The sequence below is a fragment of the Telmatherina bonti genome (assembly GCF_933228915.1).
Source record: "Telmatherina bonti genome assembly, chromosome: 1".
Taxonomy (NCBI): domain Eukaryota; kingdom Metazoa; phylum Chordata; class Actinopteri; order Atheriniformes; family Telmatherinidae; genus Telmatherina; species Telmatherina bonti.
Window position 1 is genome coordinate 41,437,767 of NC_136619.1, and position 20,070 is coordinate 41,457,836.

The 20,070-nt window shown below is 44.1% G+C and overlaps 1 protein-coding gene across 1 annotated transcript in view; it reads right to left on the reverse strand.

The window, feature by feature from the left end:
• Positions 1-5,002: 5,002 nt before the first annotated feature.
• Positions 5,003-20,070, reverse strand: part of large2 (LARGE xylosyl- and glucuronyltransferase 2) — a 48,686-nt gene continuing 33,618 nt past the window's right edge. The window contains exons 5-15 of the mRNA XM_079242011.1: positions 19,175-19,298; positions 17,867-18,038; positions 14,361-14,465; positions 14,118-14,230; positions 12,338-12,463; positions 10,513-10,668; positions 10,097-10,260; positions 8,685-8,963; positions 6,377-6,523; positions 6,095-6,290; positions 5,003-5,695 (exon numbers count right to left, since the gene is read on the reverse strand). Of these exons, the coding sequence (XP_079098137.1) occupies positions 5,498-5,695; positions 6,095-6,290; positions 6,377-6,523; positions 8,685-8,963; positions 10,097-10,260; positions 10,513-10,668; positions 12,338-12,463; positions 14,118-14,230; positions 14,361-14,465; positions 17,867-18,038; positions 19,175-19,298 (1,780 nt within the window). The 3' untranslated portion in view covers positions 5,003-5,497. The remainder of the gene's footprint in view (positions 5,696-6,094; positions 6,291-6,376; positions 6,524-8,684; positions 8,964-10,096; positions 10,261-10,512; positions 10,669-12,337; positions 12,464-14,117; positions 14,231-14,360; positions 14,466-17,866; positions 18,039-19,174; positions 19,299-20,070) is intronic.

The following is a 20,070-nucleotide window of genomic DNA, read 5'->3' on the forward strand; positions in this document are numbered from 1 at the left end:
CCTCGACTCGGACCAGTTTCCCAGTGCCTGCTGCTGAAAAACATCCCCACGACATGATGCTGCCACCACCATGTTTCACTGTGGGGATGGTGTTCTTGGGGTGATGGGATGTGTTCGGTGTGCGCCAGACATACCGTTTTCCTTGATGGCCAAAAAGCTCAACTTTAGTCTCATCTGACCAGAGAACCTTTCTCCATACATTTCGACAATCTCCCACATGCCTTTGTGCAAAGTCAAAACATGCTTCTTATTTTTAGCAGAAAGTAATGTCTTTCTTCTGGCCACCCTTCCATAAAGCCCAGCTCTGTGGAGTGTACGGCTGATTGTGGTCCTATGGACAGATACTCCAGCCTCTGCTGTGGAACTCTGCAGCTCCTCCAGGGTTACCTTTGGTCTCTGGGCTGCCTCTCTGATTAACGCCCTCCTTGCCTGGTCTGTCAGTTTTGGTGGGCGGCCCTCTCTTGGCAGGTTTGTTGTGGTGCCATGTTCTTTCCATTTGACAATGATGGATATTATGGTGCTCCTGGGGATTATCAAAGATTTCGATATTTTTTAATAACCTAACCCAGACTTGTACTTCTCAACAACTTTGTCTCTGACTTCTTTGGAGAGTTCTTTGGTCTTCATCGTGGTGTTTGGTTAGCAGCGCCTCTTCATTAGATGTTGCTACCTCTGAGACCTTTCAGAAGAGGTATAGATATACTGATCGATCATGTGACACTTAGATTTGGCACAGGTGAACTTTGTTTCACTCATAGTGTGACTTCTGAAGGTAATTGTTTGAACCAGAGCATTTTAGGGCCTTCATAACAAAGGGGGTGAATACATACGCACATGGCAATTTTGAGTTTTTTATTTTTATTTATTTATTTATTTATTTATTTTAATATATTTCTCATTTCACTTCAAAACTTGGACTGTTTTGTGCAGATCCATCAAATATAATTCTCATTTGAAAAAAATAGTCAAATTAGAGGTTGCAATGTAACAAATTAGGTAAAAGGCCAAGGGGGGGGAATACTTTTGCAAGGCACTGTAAATTACTGACGGCACCGTAGAATGAAACGATATTTTGTCACTTCAGTTGTGATTTCATATGAAGGAAGTGACTGTGTTAAACTAAGATATCATTTCATCAGTCTCTGGCTTTTAGATCAAAACCATGTTATGGCAGAATTTGTAAGATCAGTAAAAGTAAAATAAATACAATCTTGAAGTGTGATGAAACTGGTCATTTACACACACACACACACACACACACACACTCCTCTATAGATGTATTTTCATTCAGTTTCACAAAACCAAAGTATTCCAATAAAGAAAATAATACTTGTAATGGAATTTTACTTCTGAAATATTTCTAAAACATTTTCCCACTCTCAAGAGGTGCTTTTCAGATGTGTGGATATGGAAGTATATAGCACACGTAAATAAACATTTAAAGAGGAAGAAATAAGATGAGTCAACATCGAACTGACTTTTATTGGCTGGAGAGGGCTCAGAGAAGAGACAGGATGCAAAACGGATGCTAATTTAAGGGATCATAGAAAAGTTCAGTCGTGCTGCTTTCTGATTCCAGCTTGTTTTAAAGAAACCACTTTTATTATATTTGCAGTTTTTCTGTCAAGTTGGGGACTACCAACTTTCACAAGTTCCTAGTCTTATTTAAGTATATTTTAAAAAATAAATAATAACTTTTGAACACAGTAAAGAAAAAAACTTTTGTATCCAATTATTTTCTTTTAATTTGCTTCAAAAGAAAATAATTGGATAGAGGATGGAAACAGTCATGGGAGTTATTCATCCCAAAGAATGCAGGTTATACTGGAAGTTTCCTCTGGACCAATTACACACATGGAAGATTCACTGGGCTTAAAACTATTGACCTTGATAAATGTTATGAATTTCTGGTTACCCCCTGACATTTTCCCTGCACCGTAAGCATTTTAAAATTCCACAAGGTCCCTGTAAGCTAAACATAAGATTAACTCAACACAAACACTCGCAGAGGATAAAATGCATTCATTATCAAAAAAAGGGAACAAATCCAGATGAAGTAATTAAAAAAGGGCAAATTTATTTAAAGCACTTACATAGAAAAATATGATTGATTTGAGTCAACAATAATAAATAGAGCGCCTGATTATCCCCAGGCCCTGTCCATACAACTGTACAATCAATATCCAGTTTTACAATACAGCAAAGGCACTAGCATTTACCACAATCAACAACACGTCAATGGAGGTGGCGTGGATGGCAGGGTGGGGGGGGTCTTTGTGGCTCCGCTTGCACTCACTCCTCACCAAACAGCCGTCATGTGCACCATCGCGATCCCACGCTTCGTACCTAACCTCTGCTTCCGCCATTGTTCTGGATGTTTCAGCTCTTTTCTGTTTGTCTTTTCCATCACATGCAGGTGGGAAAACATGGAAATAAACATACAAAGTGGACAAATGATGGGAAATAAAACCAAAATCAGAAACTGCTGCAGGCTGCGCCAACCAATTCCCAGTTTTTCCTTGTCCCAAATGGCAAAGTAAGCGATTACGATCAATTCAGCTTCAATTTATGGACAATATTCATGAGTTTAACCAACAAGGCCAGTTATTATCACAGCAGCTTAAGACCAAAGAAAAAATTAAACTATTCGGAATTATTCAGAGAACATCAGAAAACATGATGATCTAACAGATGATTGGATCATTTTGAGTCAGATGTGTTGGACAGATGGAAAAAAATAACACAAATAAAACAAAGCAACCTTTAAAGTTCATGTGACATAAAGTTTCATGCCTCCTCGCACAGACAACTAAAGATTAACTGTAAACTGCAGTTTTGATGTATTTTAGGAAGAACTGTGTTAGTTTTACAGCTGTGGCAACTTTAAACCTGTGTTTATCCAGATGTTTGTGTAGATTTTACTGCTCTAGAATGATCTCTACTTCCTCCAACTTCACAGAGACGAAGACCAAATATGTTGGAAATATATGAAATCATCTTACAAAGGGAACTTCTAGAATATTTCCACCACAGGTTCTGGTTGCAACGGAAGATGTTTGGATTTATGCACTTTTTAGTCATTTCTGCATCATAATCACCTCCTTTAAGACGGATTTTTTGTAACGTGATTGTTGACCACAGTTACAATTGATTTCATTATACTTTTTGTGACATTTGCTTTTGTTTAGTGTTTATCTCATTCCTCCATTTACGTTTATTTTTGTTAAATTAGGTTTGAAATCAGATTGTAGCAATAAGAAGAAAGATTGTGTAACCAAACTGTGCAAAAAAGAAAAAAATCATTCATTAATACAAGGCCAAAGGGGCTCATATTGAATTAAGATTTGCATTAGTAACACTAAATTGAAATGCTAATGTGAGTCATCTTCAGTCCCAGTAGAATGTGGAGGAAGCATTCTGGCTGCATAAAGCCTGTCTCCATGTTCTTGTCATCTCTGTTGCTTGTTTTGCTTCAGTTTGGTTTAGCTAGCTCGCAGAAATTAGAAGAACTTGCACAGATTTGGATTCTGGCAGAATTCTGCTCAGAATGAAGCGTCCTGCTTTACAAACTGAGGGCAGGTAAGTCTACACACTTAGGCTGATTAGTGAAGGGCAGGAGAGTTCGGTTGCTGACCACGTAGAGCAGTTTAATGACTTATAGTCACATGACATCCCATCAGCCTTACTACCTTTGTGTCTATTAAGTGGTCATTTAGCTTACTGGAGATGTGAGCATGAGTGTCAGACATGTTCCTGGTAGCTGGAAAATTCCTCTTTCTGTTGTTTTTGGCTGCTCCAACTGAAAAACTGCTTGAAGTTTTTTTTCTGGGTTTCTCACAGTCATAAAACAGGAGAGTGAGCCATGGATTGCCAACCTATCGTAGGGATCAGAATGAGTCTGATTGTGTCACTGGGTAGTGATCTCTTGCTGCTACAGGCAAATGTTCTCACTCCCTAAATCCAGACTACTCTAGCAACCATCATCAGTTGTGCAGAAACAACTCTGGGTTTGTCATGAATGGTCTCGATCTGAACCAGCCCATCCTCAGATGAAAACATCATAGATTTCTAAGCTGTGTAGCTGTGTAGAAGCTTCTCTGAAGCACCAGATAGTTTGCGATATCCGGGACTCGAACTGGTTGCTATCACTCGATTCGTAGCTCAGATATTTTAAGGTTTAAGGATCCATGACTGTACAGCTCAACATCTAAACTTTAAAAACACTTTAATGGTCGCCATTTTGGTTGCTTTGACCGCCATTTTGTTCAGCCAAAGCCTGGAAAAGTGAAGTGACTGAATACATGCAATCTTGTGCCTTCATCTAAATCAGCAAATAAAGTTTTGGGGAAAAAACAAGGGGGCTATATTGACTACCTGTCCGTTCTTTATGTTACCGGTTTGTTTAGGGACCTTAAAGAGGAATTTCTTGGCAGCTGAGAGATATGAATGTCATCATTTCAGCTTAACAAAAAACAATCACACTACATTGGGGAAAAGTCAGTAGATGGCACATATATCCAGTGATTCAGACATATAAACAAAACAAATGTCATTAAGTAATTACTCCATGTCACATGTCAGTGATGATGGCGAGAGCTGGTCCCGATTGGCGGACATTTCACCAGTAACAGGTCTGGACGGACGAATGAAGGTGAAAATGTTTTTCTGTTATGAAAAGAAAATGTAGTGCAACTGTTTTCATGCGATACGAAAGCAAACTGACTGCAAGCAGAAACTGTGTGCCTGCACACACGCACACACACACACACACATTCATTCATGCGCACCCGAAGCACATAACTGACACCCGCAGAAGATCTGAAGTATTCGACAGGGATGGATTTCTTTCAAAGAGGTCTGAAAATCTAAAAGAAAAGAAACTGATTCTTATGTAAAGCCATAATCAAATCATTGTAAATGCAAATGTTTGCTATCATTGGTTCTGATTGACTCTGGAAAAGAAAAAGAAAATATCATTAAATATCTTCGTAAATATCATGAAAGTGATAAGGCTTAAATCATTCTCCAGTTCGACTGGCCTCACAAATGGAGTATCCTGTCCTAAAGATTCCCCACAAAGTGGCAGGGGTCCCGTTGTGTCCAGATATCCATGCAGACGGACCGGTTCATAGCATCCTCTGGAAAAATAAAAGCCCTGATTGTCAAAACAAATTCTTAGAATATGGTTGTTATTTCCTGGCCTTAAAGCTCGTCCCGTTAGCGTCCACTTGTCCATCATCCAGAATCCTGCGTTCAGAAAATTGAATGTTCCACTGTCTCTTTCAGGTCTTCGCCTCTGCACCTCCTCCTCGGTCGCTTTGAGACGAAGTCGACTGGAGAATTAATGCACAGAAGCCCGAGAACGCTCGAAAGGGCTGTAAAGCTTCACCGTTTTATCACATCACACTCTGCTGCAAAGTGGTCCCCGGCGTCCCGTGCATGTCCAAGCTGCTCTCAGGGGGCCGACCGATTCGCTGGCTCTCACCAGACCAGCTTTCTAGATGTTCCTCTGGGCGGTGAGGTACTTGAGAGCCGTTGCGCCGTACTTCCTGGACAGGTCCTGGTGGAACTCATCCTTCAGGGTGTTCAGACAGTTGCGGTAACTGGAGCTGGAGCGGAACTTGGAGATGTCAAAGCTGGGAGCGTGGGGCATGTGGATCATGAATGCGTTGGGGAGGACCATCAGGTCGTACTCCTGAAAAGTGAGAAAATCAAACGGGTTGAGAGGGGGCAATCTGGGAACAGCAGCACGGAAAACAGCTGCGTCTGATCTTTTTACTGATCTCTGTGGACCGGGGACTTTGGCGGTTCTAGAAGGACCCAACTGATAAAGCTTTATCCACCTTTATCAAGCCTGCATTTGCGAATGCGCCCCCTAGTGGTATCCTCTGGTAGGAGTCGTAGCAAACAAGCATCAGAGCCGGAGTATATTTTTTGGCCTAGATCCATAATAGTTTTAGTCAACAATGTGTTGTTGATTAAACTGTGACTAAAACCAAGTTACAGTTTAACCGTAATTTGCTTTAAACATGAACATTGTAACACTGGACGTAAACACCAAAAGGTTCATCCTCAGTGAGAACACCAGACGTACCTGGGCATCCAGCTCCATGATATGCGACACCTTATTCCAGCCAAAGCCCACGAAGCGCTGGTCGTACTCGGGACAGTCTCGTCTCACCACGACGTACGGCTCGAAATCTGGCTCCCACTCCACCTTATAGGGCGTGGTGGCTGTTCGCCATTTAGCATAGTTGGTAGGAGCATGACCCTTTGGCCACACGTGATACCTGGACAGTCGGGAGGAGAAGGACGTGGCTCTTTTAGTTGTTCTACTGCAGTTCTCCATGGTGCTTTTGGCTTCGTGCTCTGGTACCTGAAGGTGTAGAGAGTCCCCATGTCCAGCATGGAGAGCAGCTCGGCTTTGGATTTGGGGAAGGACAGACGGTAACGCAACGTCTCAAAGGCGGGAACCACCAGCGCCTTCTTAGTGTGAGTCATGTCCAGCTGCACCACCGTCTTCCTGCAGCAGCAAACGGGAGGCGAGTTTTACCAACACACACACTGAAGACCTCTAAAACAGCAGTTCTGTAGTGTCTGTTTGGCGCTGCGACTGACACATGACCACTCTGCTATAACCTGCTTTAGTGTGATCGCCCCGCAAGATCTGAGATGTTTGTCGTCGACTGTTATCAACGTAAAAACTACGGAGCGGAGGCAAAAAGGATCCCATAAATTTAGGTGTTTGCTGAAAATGCATAAATGTACTTTGTAGTTTATGTGTATCTGCTGTACCTGAAGTTACACATTAATCCCTTTAACCCATAAGGGTTAAATCTGGGCTGCGGATAAGGGTCCGATGTGGGTTTGTCTGCAGTTTCCATGGTAACATCACCTGTGTTGGCCTTTTGATTTCAAGTTGGTTAAAATGGGTTTCAGCCCAACTTGGTGAGTTCCACAGGACCCATGTAGGCCCCAAACTCCAGCCAGGTGGTCCATGTGGGGGCCAAAAGGGTTGAAACTGCGCTATGTGGATACTGAGTTGGCATGGGCTGGAACTACTGAAATGTTTACATTATGTCTAAAACAACAGGCTCACCATGGCTGCAGATTTGGGTATTTATGTATATTAACAACAACAACACAGAAAGAAAAAGCCTTTATTTTTATATTTTCAGTCAGACAGCAGTTTTACAACTGAAGCTGAAGTTGCCTAAAGTATCAGAAAAGGCTTAAATGTTAAAAAGCTTAAACACAGAAAGTCTCATTTCAGCACATATTGATTAGATGTGTGTAAAGAGAGGCCTGAGTAGATGCACTTTATGCAGCTCTCCATTAGTTTTATGTGGATGGCATCAGTTCACTGCGAGTCTGAGCCCTACTTGTCACGTCCAATCATTCCCTGGGATCTCTCTTCAGTCTTCCAGCCGCTGGTATCTCAGGCTAAGTTTTCCGGTGATAAATATGGCCGGATATGCTGACTTACAGGCTGCTGTCATGTTTGTGCTGGAGGACAGGCTGTTTACTTCATCAATGGATTGATTGGATCAACATGAATTCCAGTCTGACTCCGAGGTCGTTTCACCCGCTAACCTGATTTATGTCCCAACATTTCCCAAAGCTGAAGCAACTCATTTTATTTCCAATCTTTTAATCATGTTAAATAATCTCCTTTTCCTATTTTCATTGAAATCTTTAACTTGTCAGTTTTCAGTTCTGCTTCTGACAAATGTGTTCATAAAAGGATCGGTTTGCTCCCAGCAGAGTACAGAGTACAGTACACCATATTTTTGTGCTCACAGTGTCAGATTAGGAGATCATGGAGTCATAAACTCTCGCTATGATTTCCCGGGAGATGTGTAAGAATACACACAGGTGCCCGACCAATCACAGCCCGCTGTCATCCGTGACCCATACCACGTTTCTCCAAGGGTTTCAGGCTCCCACAGCAATGTAAAAGAACTACGGTGTGAATGATGCAGTCGGTGTTGTGTTTGGAAAATAAATCAATGACAAGACGGACGTCCATTTGTCACAGCGGGGGTAAACTTCTGATCCGTAAGGCGTCATCAGATGATAAATCGCCATTGCTGACGCCAACTTTTAGTCCTGATGCTCTTTCATCTCCAGTGGATTTCTGAACAGTCTGAACCTGGCAGAACACACTGAAGAGGCACTTTGGACAACTCAAGTAGAAAAGGGTCTCTGTCCCGACAGATCCTGTAGCGCTCGGCGGCTCATCCCGGTAACGATTAGTAGAGTTAAAACGGGCGCTGTGAGGAGCAACAGCAAACACATGACTCAGCACGGCGTTGCTGGACGTCACAGAGCCGTGACGCGATAAGGAGTGAAGTCCTCCAACCTCTCCGCGCAGCACGATGTCCTGCTTTGGCTTGATGGTTAATTTGGGTCATTTCTATTCATGTCAGCGTCGTTTTTCTGGTAATCGGTTCCGAACTTGCAATTAAACTGATTTCATTATTTGTGCTGTCATGTGAGCAGCAGAAGAAAGAGCTTTGTTTTACTTCAGGGCTGCTTCGGCCGAGTTCATTAACATTAAAAAGGTGTGCTGGGTGACAAGTGTAGACCTGCTTCTAAAGATTGCTTAATTCTAATGATGCGTTCTGTTCCAAGAGACAAGTGAAATGTGTGTGTGAGCTAAAGTGCAGGACAGCTGCTCCTACCTGAGGTAATCGTAGAGACCGTACATTGGCAGGAAGTCCACGTCCGTCAGGAACACATAGGGGGTGTTAGCGTTCTTCAGGGCCACGTTCCTCACCAGGTTCACCGGGTAGAACTGGCCCTCCTTGTAGACAATGTGGTAGCCAACGTTCTTACGGTTCTTGAGGACCTCAGAGGCCTGAGCGTAACGCAGGAACTGCTGAGCCTCTGCATCGGACATGTAGAGCGCCAGGCTGATGGGGCCTTCCCAGTGCTTACAGATGGCCTCCAGCATCTGCAGCCTAGAGGCAAGAGGAAATTTGCACCACATGAGGTTTTATTAAAGGAATGTGATGTGTTTTACAGAATGGACATAAACCAGGATATGTTTTAGATGTCAGACTGCAGGTGCTGAGGACTTGTTGGCTGCTTTGCCTTCACCCTGACGTCTAATTCATCCCAGATCATCTCAGCTGGGTTTCCGTCAGGTGACTGGTGAGGCCAGGTTACCAGACGCAGGTCCATACTGGTTAAACAGCCCTTACACAGCCTGGAGGCGGGTTTACAGTCACTGTCTTTTTGAAAAAACAAATGATGGTCCCACTAATGAGATGGGGTGTCGGCGAAAGACAAATTTAGCAAATGTTGAGCAGATTTCAGAGGATTTAGCTATTCAGATTATATAAGATATTGATCAAACTCAAATACTCTATTTTTTAAAAAGCGTTTTTATCTCCAGCAGAGATGCGGAATTGCCATTTTTCCATTTAACAGCTGGTGGCGCTCAGTCCTAAAGATGGCGGCCGCTGGAAAATCGTGACCGTTTGTTTCACTGAAGATATCTCTGCTGGAGAAGAAAAATGTCATTTCATTTAATTTAATAATTAAAAATAGTTTAATATCAAGCATTATTTGTCCCACAAATACACAAATCTGTTGGTTGGGCCCATCTCTGTCTGATGTCGTACAGCTCGGGTCAGGCGGACATGGTGAGGTGGACTGGTTACCACGGTGACTGTTGATTTATATTTACAAGATGTGAATAAGAAAAGTTTAAAATAAACTTGTCTGATGGAGCATTTGGGGTAATCAGCATATGGACAACGTATCCCACATCGCCGTCCTCTGGTGAGATTACTCAGCCGAGTTTATTCATCAATGGAAGCGTGTCTACTTTGCATTTTGTGCGTTAGCAGGTTTAAAGGGGATCATATCTTGGCTTTGCTTTGCCACTGAATTGATCTCCAGCTCTTTGATGCCCATCTGAGATTTTTAATTAGCAGTAAGGAATTTTTCAAAACCTGCAGGATGAGATGAAGAGACCAAAACAATCGCAGAACATTTACACATAAGCAGAATAAACAGCTGCAACCAGCTGAGACTGAAACTTCCAGCTCTGATCTGCAGATGTTTCCACTGAAGTGCCAAACGGTACCTGTCCATGGAGAGCTGAGCCACCAGCGTGACATCAACCCCGTCCTTGGTGGGTGTGTAGTCATACTGCAGGAAGTACAGGTGCACTCGATGCACCGTCAGCCGCTCTCGCCGGAAGTCGTAACACTGATCGTCCTCGTCGAGCTCCTCCAGAGCTGTCTGCAGCTGAACAGATGAACAATAAGTCAGAAGTAGCAGAAGTCTTCTTTAAAAAGTTGTGATTTTTCCACACACACTGTGGAAACCATGTCGATGTCTTTATCATGGAAACAGAATCAGAAATTCATGCTCAAACATGACTGATGAAAGATTTTTAGGAAAGTCTCCAGACTTTAACTAGAAACTTCCAGGATATGTAAAAAAACACGAGTGCAGATAGTTGTTCCTGTCGTGTGTGTGTGTGTGTGTGTGTCTAACCTGCACGCTGTCCGGACTGGCCTGGCTCGGGCAGCCGAACAGTTCCCGTCGCAGCAGGTTTCCATCGTACTCCAGGAAGGTCAGGTAGAGGTTCCTGAAGAACTCCACGTGTTTGTTCTTGACTCGGAGCTTCTTGGGCGAGTTCCAGTGGATCACCTGGAGCCACACGAGATTCTCGGACTTCACCTGTTTCCTTCTGATGACCTTTCTCCTCACAATGTCATGATTTCTGGGCTTTTGGTTTGCTTTGGTTTTGGAGATTTCTCGTTCTTTTACTGTCTTGTTGTTTTGCATTGTCTCAGTCCTGGTTTCCTGTTTTATTTTGTAGATCCCACTTTCTAGTTCAGTTCGCTTCCTGTTCATCATCACAGTGGTTCCATGAACCATAACCCCCACCCCAGCCCCCCCCACACACACACACACACACCATGGCCGATTGTGTGATGTATCCGATGGGTCATCCTATAAGTCCAGGATGTTAAGCTCCGGTCCTTAAAGTCCACAATCCTGCAGGTTTCATTGTATCCCTGCTCCAACACACCTGACTCAAATTAATCAGTGATTAAGCAGAACTTGATAGGCTGTTGGATCTGTTTAATATGAATCAGGTGTGTAAAGCAGTGATACATTTAAACCCTGCAGGAGGGCGGCCATGGAGACCTGACGATGGACACTTGCTCTGGAAGACTCAGAATCTCCAGAAATAAGGAAGATAAACTCGGTTTTGGCCCAAAATCTGTATCATGATGTAGGTTTTGTGTGAAGTCTTAAGTTCTTCTTTCCTGTTTTATTTTGTAGCTGTATTTTCTGTCTAGCCTCGTTTCCCATTTATAAGTCCACCTTGGTTCACTTAGCTTATCAGCTACACCTGTGTCTCGTTATTTTCTCTGTATTTATACCACTTAGTTTCTGTTCTCAGATGCTGCCTCATTGCTTGTCGTCGCCTCTGTTTGTCTTTTCCAGTTTATTAAAAAGTCCCCAGTCTGTGTCCTGCCTCTCCAGTCTGAATTTGATCATATCCAGTCTATCGCTATGATGTGTGGAGATGTGGACCCAGATGCAGTTTTAACTTCCTAGTTTGTGTTAATTGTATAAAAATAGTAACGTGCTAATTTCACTGATTCATTTCTGCCCCATCAGTTTAATTTTAACTGGGAAAAATCCCTAATTTACATATATATTTACATTTATATTGCAACCCCCTGAAATTGTTTCCCAACCACATGGGGATCTCAACCCAAAGTTTGGGAACCATCACGTTAACACACCTGAATTCTTGTGCTAATTCTTTGCTCCTCCTGCTCTTTATTGGTTCATCCCTTGCTATTTATTTATTCATGGCCAGATGATTGTCATTGTCCTGCCTCCTTAGCCTGCATTTGGTTCCACATCCTCCAACTGGGACACACAGAGCTGGCCAAGACTTCTAATGGAGCACGAGACCAATAAAAGATTTAATATGATCCAGAGACCTGGTTTCATTTACATCCAGCTGCAGTGTCAAATTCCGTCCAGATTGTTGAAATCTTTGTGGTTTGTACTGATAACTCCTTTGTTTAAATGTTGATAACAGATGTAGCCAACATTGTGCTGAAGCTAATCTTTTTACATGACCAAGGACATGTTTTCATTGAAATCTGCACAGCTGATCGTGCTGAAGACTGAATGCGTCAGGTTGTTGAGGACATTGATTTATAAAACAACTTATGGTTTTAGAATTTACCAGAAGCAGTAAGAATTTCTTTGTCATGGCTTTCCAGAAAAACAGAGTCTGTCTGCATTTGTGTAGAAACAAGCTAAAACTCCCTCCAAAGCAATGGCGTACCTTGAGGTCGGAAACCTCGGTGTAGCACTGCTCTGATCGGGTGTGATCAGACAGCTGAACGTTCCAGAAGCAGGGCAGCTGGTGCACCAGGACCGGGTTCTGCTTTATGAAGGCATTGAAGATGTCCTGCACACAGAAAGCTCAGATTGAAAAAGACTCGGAGATCCTCGGCTTTAACTACTCCTGACCCACACAGCTCTGAGTTTTATTTGTGAGAATTGAGTTCATCGTTGGTCATCGAGGCATTCAGCTCTTTTCAGATCTGCTCTTAAAGGGCAACAGAAAGATGAAACAAGCTTGATGACGTCTTTTAAGATACAATCAAATGGTCCGTCCAAGCCCAGAGTGCAATGAGGCGTAGGGAAGTGGCCGAGATCAAAGAAAATCCTGGTTCTGTACTAAACATTTCAAGCAATTTCCATTCATCAGACCGTTCCAAGCTGTGTGGAAGAAAGCCAGATAGAAAAGTAAGCAGGTCTATAGAGTAGATCATAACAGCTGCTGTAGCTTTCAGGCTAAGCAGCAGTATGAACATGAAAACAAACCCACCCCACAGAAAATGGAAAAGAGACTGACTAGACTAACAACAATCCAGTGAATTTCATTGAATCTAATTTTTTCTTTTGGTCTTTCTTCAGACAGAATGAACCCCTGGATTCTGGAAATAAAGACTAGAATGTAGTTTATTTATGGCTCATAATAAGGCATAATGGTTCTTAGATGGTCTAGGATGGGATCAGGGGTCTCTCATGGGATGGGATCAGGGGTCTCTCATGGGATGGGATCAGAGTGGGCAGAACCTACATCCACTTCTGTGTTTGCAGCATTAATGCCAAGAAGTCCACTGAGATTTTAGCAACATCTGGCTCCTTCAAACCCACATCTTTTCCAGGAACATCAAAGCAGTTTTCAACAAGACGATGGAGAACCACATCCTGCACATTGAGGGTACAGATCCTGAACCGGTCTTCCTGCAGTCCTGACCAGCCCTCTGTAGAAAATGTCGGATAATTTGGGAACGATGACAACACTGCTCTTGTACAGAAAGAACTTGTTTCATTAGACGTGTTAAGATGGATATTTTGATTTGAAAACAACATTTATCCGAAAACCTCCTCCATCATTTTTTTTATCCTCATTGCAACCACACCTTAGATGTTACACAGTGGTGAAAGCTTCCCAGTCCCAACCATTGCAGGCCTAACATACAGAAGAAGGTGTTTTTAATAAAAGAATAGAAGCTGATCTTTGTTTCATGCAGTAAATGTAAGCACCAGTTTTCCCACACCGCTTCTTTACTCAGCATGGTGGTAGACTCTGCTGGACAGAATCCCTGAAGTGAAGTGGTTTAATTCATTCTGACATTTCTGTTAAAGTTTTCACATTTGGTTGTTAACCCTGTAATTCAGGTTTTCATCTGGTGAAGGGTGAACTTGTTCTCTCTTTAGTGGTAAAAGTGTGAGAGAAAAAGCTTTGCATGACCGCCGTCCTTCAGGTTCGGCGGTTCCTTATGGACCCTGAAAACCAGTGCTTAGCCGTTTACCTGCTCCAAACGGTTTCTGATTGGAAGTTCAAATGCATCTTCAGGTTTGTCTGTCACATAATAATCTTTCCTGATAGAACATGGTGTCTCCTGATTGGTCAGAAAAAACCTGATCAGTCAGGTGGATCGGTCACGCGGAGACGGAGGCGATGCTGCAAAACCACCTGAGCTACAGCAGCCGTGTGAACCTGAAACCAACCTGAACCATTGCTTTTCCAACTAGCAGGTGTTTCTCACCTGGTCTGCAAGCGATGTACTGAGCATGCTCATTAGCTCCCTTTCTGCTGTGAGCCGCCACATCTGTTCCCAGCTGATTCGCCGCAGTCGTTCCAGGTAGAGAAGAATGACGCCTGCCGCAGAGAAGAAGAAACTTGAAATTCAGCGGAACATTTAGAGTTTCAACAAGTCTTTCTGCCGGTAAAAGATCCTTCAGCTTTAAGTGCAACTTCCTGACAACATGAGAGTAAAAACAGAACAAACCCGTGTTGAAGCCTCGTCCCAGAGCAGGCCATGGTTTGTGGTTCTTCCACAGGTTGCCTAGATACCAGTCACTCTGGTTCTCCACCAGACCGATCACCTGCTTGTCTGCAAACAAAGCGTTCGACATGTTGAACATGCTACCTGGATATTCTCAATGGCTGCGTTTCCATTACAGTTTTTATCAAAGTGAAAGAAATATTTGGAGGAAAAAAAGCAGTAAAATTGTCACTTGCAGGTGTTTCCAGTGAAGGATGTTTAAGAGACGAGATATTACGAGAATTGTGGCTTATGATGCGTCCGATTTGACTGATCGGAAGTCGGAACTGGGAAAATCATCATAACCAGTTTGCGCTCACATTGACAAAGTTGTAAAACTTGTAAAACTAACATGGATGCTGCCAGGATCTTTTTGTTTCGCTTGAAATTCCCGAGGCTAACATGTTAGTGACTGTTCCTTTTTTTTTTTCTTTTTTTTGTCTTGTCCAGCATTTAAGCAAGCAGACTGATGTTCTGGATGCTGTCTTCTGCTGAGCAAATTTATTTTGCCAAGGGGAACTTTTGTAGATGTAATGATCCCCTTGTATTTCTTGATTCTTATTTTATTTTTCAATTTGTTTTGGATAATAGCTTGTATTACAGAGTTTATGCTGCTGGACCCGACCGGAAAGGACAGGAAAGGGGCAGAAAGAGAACAGAAAAGAGAACATAAAAAAACAAAAAAAAAAACAAAAGAAAGAGATCAATGCATACATGTATATGCACATACATACCCACCTACATATATATGTATATACACTCGCACATACATTAAATATATACATATATACATACATACATACACATGCATACACACACGTACACATACATGCATACATAAAGATAGATATACATACATACATATACACATACATACACACACACATATATATATATATATATATATACATATATACACATATACATACTCACATACATACACATACACATACATATACATACATACACATACACTCACACATATGCATACATATATACATATCCATACACATACATACATACACATACACATAAGTACACACACATACCCACCCACACACATAAATATATACACCCACACAAGCCAACTCTAGATTCGTGGAGAACAAAACCGTTGACAATCATGAGGACCAGAAACTAGCAAGTTAAGTCAAAAAGACAGAAAGAGAGGTACTTGCTGTTAGTGAATAAACTTGCTGGATGACTCAGTGACTGTGACACATGCAGAACATTCATGCAGAACATTCAGAGTGGAACGTGTTTAGAGAAGAGTGATCATGCCAATGTGACCCCGCCCGCCTACAGCTAGAGGAAGGCCAGGAGAACCCAGAGACCCGGGTAACCGACAGTCACCCCCAGGTACAGATCCCAACCCCCCCACTCCAGAGCCAGCCATGCATCTGCCCAGGAGGTGGCGAAGGAGGTGCCCAACCAGAGTCCCCCGCAGTCAGGGGGAACAGGCCCCAGCAGGCCCAGGCCGGCAAGGGCCGATCCCGCCGGGCACCGGCCACCTAGGGCAGACAGAGCGCAGGCCCCAGGGCCCCAAGAGCCCGTGAGCAGCCCCCCGCCCCCGCAGGCAGAGGGCACAGCCCACACCGACGGAGGACCAGGATCCCCAGACCGCCACCCAGCGGCAGCCAGGTCGAACCCCAGCGCACCAGCTGCGCCCCCGGGTACAGGACACCCCCCCCCCCCCCACCACCAAACCACACACACATATACATGCATACCCCCCCCAACACGCACTCCCCTCACACATATACATGCATACCCCCCCCCCCCCCCCCCCAAACACGCACTCCCCTCTCAACCCCCATCCACACAACCCTCTGCAATCCATGCACATCATCCATCACATATACAACCCCACCCCACCTCTACTCACTCACCCATACCAAGTCACACGAACCCCAATCGCCCCCGCCCCCACACACGCTCACCCCCCCCCCCACACACACGCTCACACCCCGCCACCCCATCCCTCTACTTCTACCCAACCACACATGCCCCACCAAATACCCCTCCACCACCCATAGCCCCCCTCCAAACTTCACCCTCACTCACACATCCCATTCCGCATATACACCCCCCCCTACACACACACACACACACACACACACACACACACACACACACACACACACACACCCTCACTCCTCCAACACAGGCACACCCCAATACAACCCACGCGCCAACATACCCCTCCACACACACATCTACTCATCCTCACACATCCCTTTCCCCTACCCACCTATATCCCCAACCCTAATCCCCCCCCAGCCATCCCACCATCCATCTGTAACCCCATACACCCACTCCCACACATCCTCACCTCACCCCTCCATCATGTCCCATGTGAGATACCTCAGAGGGGGCAGAGGACAGGATGGCCCCGATCAGGGCCCCCCAAGGACCAGGACAAGCCGGGGACAGCCATCCCCGTAACCAGAGCCTTCGGCGACTCTAACCAGAGAGTCATCACCGACCCAAGAGGGGACCAACTCACCACATGCAGAAGGGGGGCATGAGGACAAAGAGGAGGCGGGGCGGCAGAAGGGGAATCCCAGACCGACTGTCCACCGCCCCCTCACTCACAGTGACACAGTTAGTGACTGTTCCTAATGTTAGCAGAGACAACATCCAACGCTTTTATTTAGTGCTTTGGACATGCACGCATCTTGTAACCTACATCTCTGTGTAGAAGTGTTACCTTTTACTGTAATTTATGTACAATTAAATAAATTTAGGCATAAATGTATCTTTACTTTTGGTTTCATTCAAACTTCTTTTACAAGGCAGCCATGTTTACTAGTAAACTCGGTATGGGTGGGTCTGCTCCCATGTTCTCAGTTGGATTTCTGACTTCAGGGGGCGTTCACGTGGCTTTTCTGACTGGGAAGTCGGAAAATCTCGTGAGATATCCATCTGGACCTTCAGCGGATCCATCATTGTGGACCGAAACATCATCATATATGGTCTCCATGGGAACAAGACTGTCAAGAAGCCAGAAAAGGCTGAAGTCACATGACCCAAGAACTGGACTGAAGATCAACGGGTCTGATGGAGGGATGGATCCTCCTCAGAAACTGGACCTTAGTGGTTCTGACGGAGGGACAGATCTTTCCCAAAACCCAGAGCTTAGCGGGTCCAATGCAAAGACAGATCCTCCTCAGACACCAGACCTGTTGAAGAACTATGTGCTCAAACTATATTTCCATTCTTTTCTGCAGGTTTTATTGAAGGAATGCTTCAGGTTTTTGTTTCCCTGATAAAACATAAATAAATGAGTCATAAATAAATAAATCATAATAAATAAATGAGTCATCTTCAGGCTTTTGTTGTTCTGGTCTCTTGCCTTGCTTTTCCACACACACAGAAAAGTCCCATAAAGTGCTTTTATCACCAGATTAATGACTTTTTTTCCCAGTGCTTAACAGATTCACAAAGATTAGAAATAAAGAATTTCTCACCGGTAAACTTTCTGAAGATGCCCCAGAGCTCGGCGATGTCCGTGGCGAAGGTGATGTCCGTGTCCAGGACGATGACCTTCGCCAGGTCGGAGGGCAAAGCTTTGGTCAGCGTCAGCTTCAGCAAGCCGTAAATACCTGAGTAATGCTTGTTGGGTATCCACGACACCTCGGACTGAAAGGAGAGTGAGAAAATCTCGTTTCAAAGCAGGTGAAGCATCTCGGCTCTGAGCGACTCTGGCATCGTAAATGAGCCGCATTCTGAACGTGGGCAAACACAAAGGCACATTCAGCATATTTTGGCAAAGATTCACAGTTTTTTTCCTCCTGTGAATCTGCAAACGATGTCTTTTAATTAATTCTCTTATTTCAGAGTAATTGGATCTGCATAAGTGCATCATCTGCAAACATAATCGGCTTAGAGCCTGGGCTGTTTTTCTCCACTTTAATGCGAGTTAATGGAAAGTGAGGAGAGGCTGCAGGTCGACGCATCTGACAGCACAAAGCACTCATTGTTCAGCACAAAGAGGCGCGAGGAGAATGTGATGCGGGACGGAAACACAAACGCTAATTCATGCTTCTCTCTCTGAGAACACATTCAGCTGTTTGATGCTAAATTAATTTGCTGCTTTTTTAACTTCCTGAGTTTTACTTGACATGTCCGACTCAGTCGGCAGCAGTTTCTGTCAAACGAAGCCAAAACTTTGAGGGTTGGATGTTTGTTTAAACTGCAGGCTGTTTTTAAGACATTTCACCCCCAGAAATCCTGCAGTTTTTGACAAAAAGTGGTAGTAATGGATGAAAACTGTAGCGGAGCTGGACCTCTGCTGGTGTAACAGGAGCGTTTATGTTGCTAGTGGAGTAGAACACGACTTCAGAGACAAACTGCGCTGCTGACTGGTCTGGAATAAGTGTTTACTGAATCTACAGTTAAGTTCGGATGAACCAAAGGTTTCTGCAAACAGAAGCTAATCTGAAGTGCAAGGCTTAGACAGTTTTTAACAAAGCTCTGATTCTTTTTTAATGTGACAAACGATCCCAGAGGCACATTAAGGCCGCCGCTGTGATCTCCTGTTTAAGACTTTTAGTGTCACACTGATGTGTCTCACTCTTTGATGCTCCGCAACTCATCTGCTAAAAGACATTTATGAATGCTTTCCTCTCAAGCGGCTGCTGCTTTGGCCTGTGCAGGTTTGCCTTTCATGTTGGAAGCGTGAGGCTCGGCTTGGAGATCAGAAAACGGATGCGTTGAGGTGTGTGGGACCGACGCCATGCGTACCAGATGAGATGCGTATTTCCAGGACCTCTTACCTTGAGTTCATCTGCATCATAGAAGCTGACTTGCACAGATGGGACCATCCAGGACTGAAACAGAGAGCTCAGGATCCGATTGGCTACTGTGTCAGTGATGAAATGAAAGTGGAGAGGATTTCTCCTAAAATGAAGCAGAAGAGACGTGAAAGTTGGATTCTGGGGGACAGAAGCCAGTTATACGTTGGTGATACAGCCCCCTTGTAGCTCAGTTAGCTCTTTCCAGGCATCTCCGAGTTCAATATATGTCAATCATCCACCCCCACGCTAACACCCCCCTATCAGCTCCACCTCTTTGCACATTTTTGTATTTTCCAGTAGAAATGGTACGCATGACGCTGCCAAAATGGCAATGGTGGGAACCGGACAATTAGCTTCACTTTGGCTTTTCAGAAACCTACAGGTGCCATCATCGAGGCTCCGCCCATCTTTTATACAGTCTATGGCCTAAACCAGGGTTCTCCAACACTGGTAACGACTCTCCATGTCACATTTACGATATATTTCTATTTTGAAACAACTGAAAATCCCCTTCATGAGAGCATATTAGAGACTTTTTTCTAAATGTGGGTGTTTCCATGAGGGTTTTTTATTGCAATATTTAGTTTTTGCTCAATTCTAGGTGTAATGGAAACACACCTATTGATTTGGGCCAAGTGTGTTGCAGCGGGGAAACACTAAAACCTGCAGGATGAAAGCTCATGAGGACCGGAGTTGGAGACCGCTGATTGAAACTTTTAAAATTTCATGAGTGCTGCCTGTCGTTGGCCACTCCATGCCACTCCCGGGGGAGGAGGTGGCTTTCGCTGGCGCCCGCTCGGTAATTTTAGAGTGGCCAAGCGGCAACCTCCAGCTGTTAAAAGTGAAGCCTATGCACAAGTGCATAAAACTGCAGT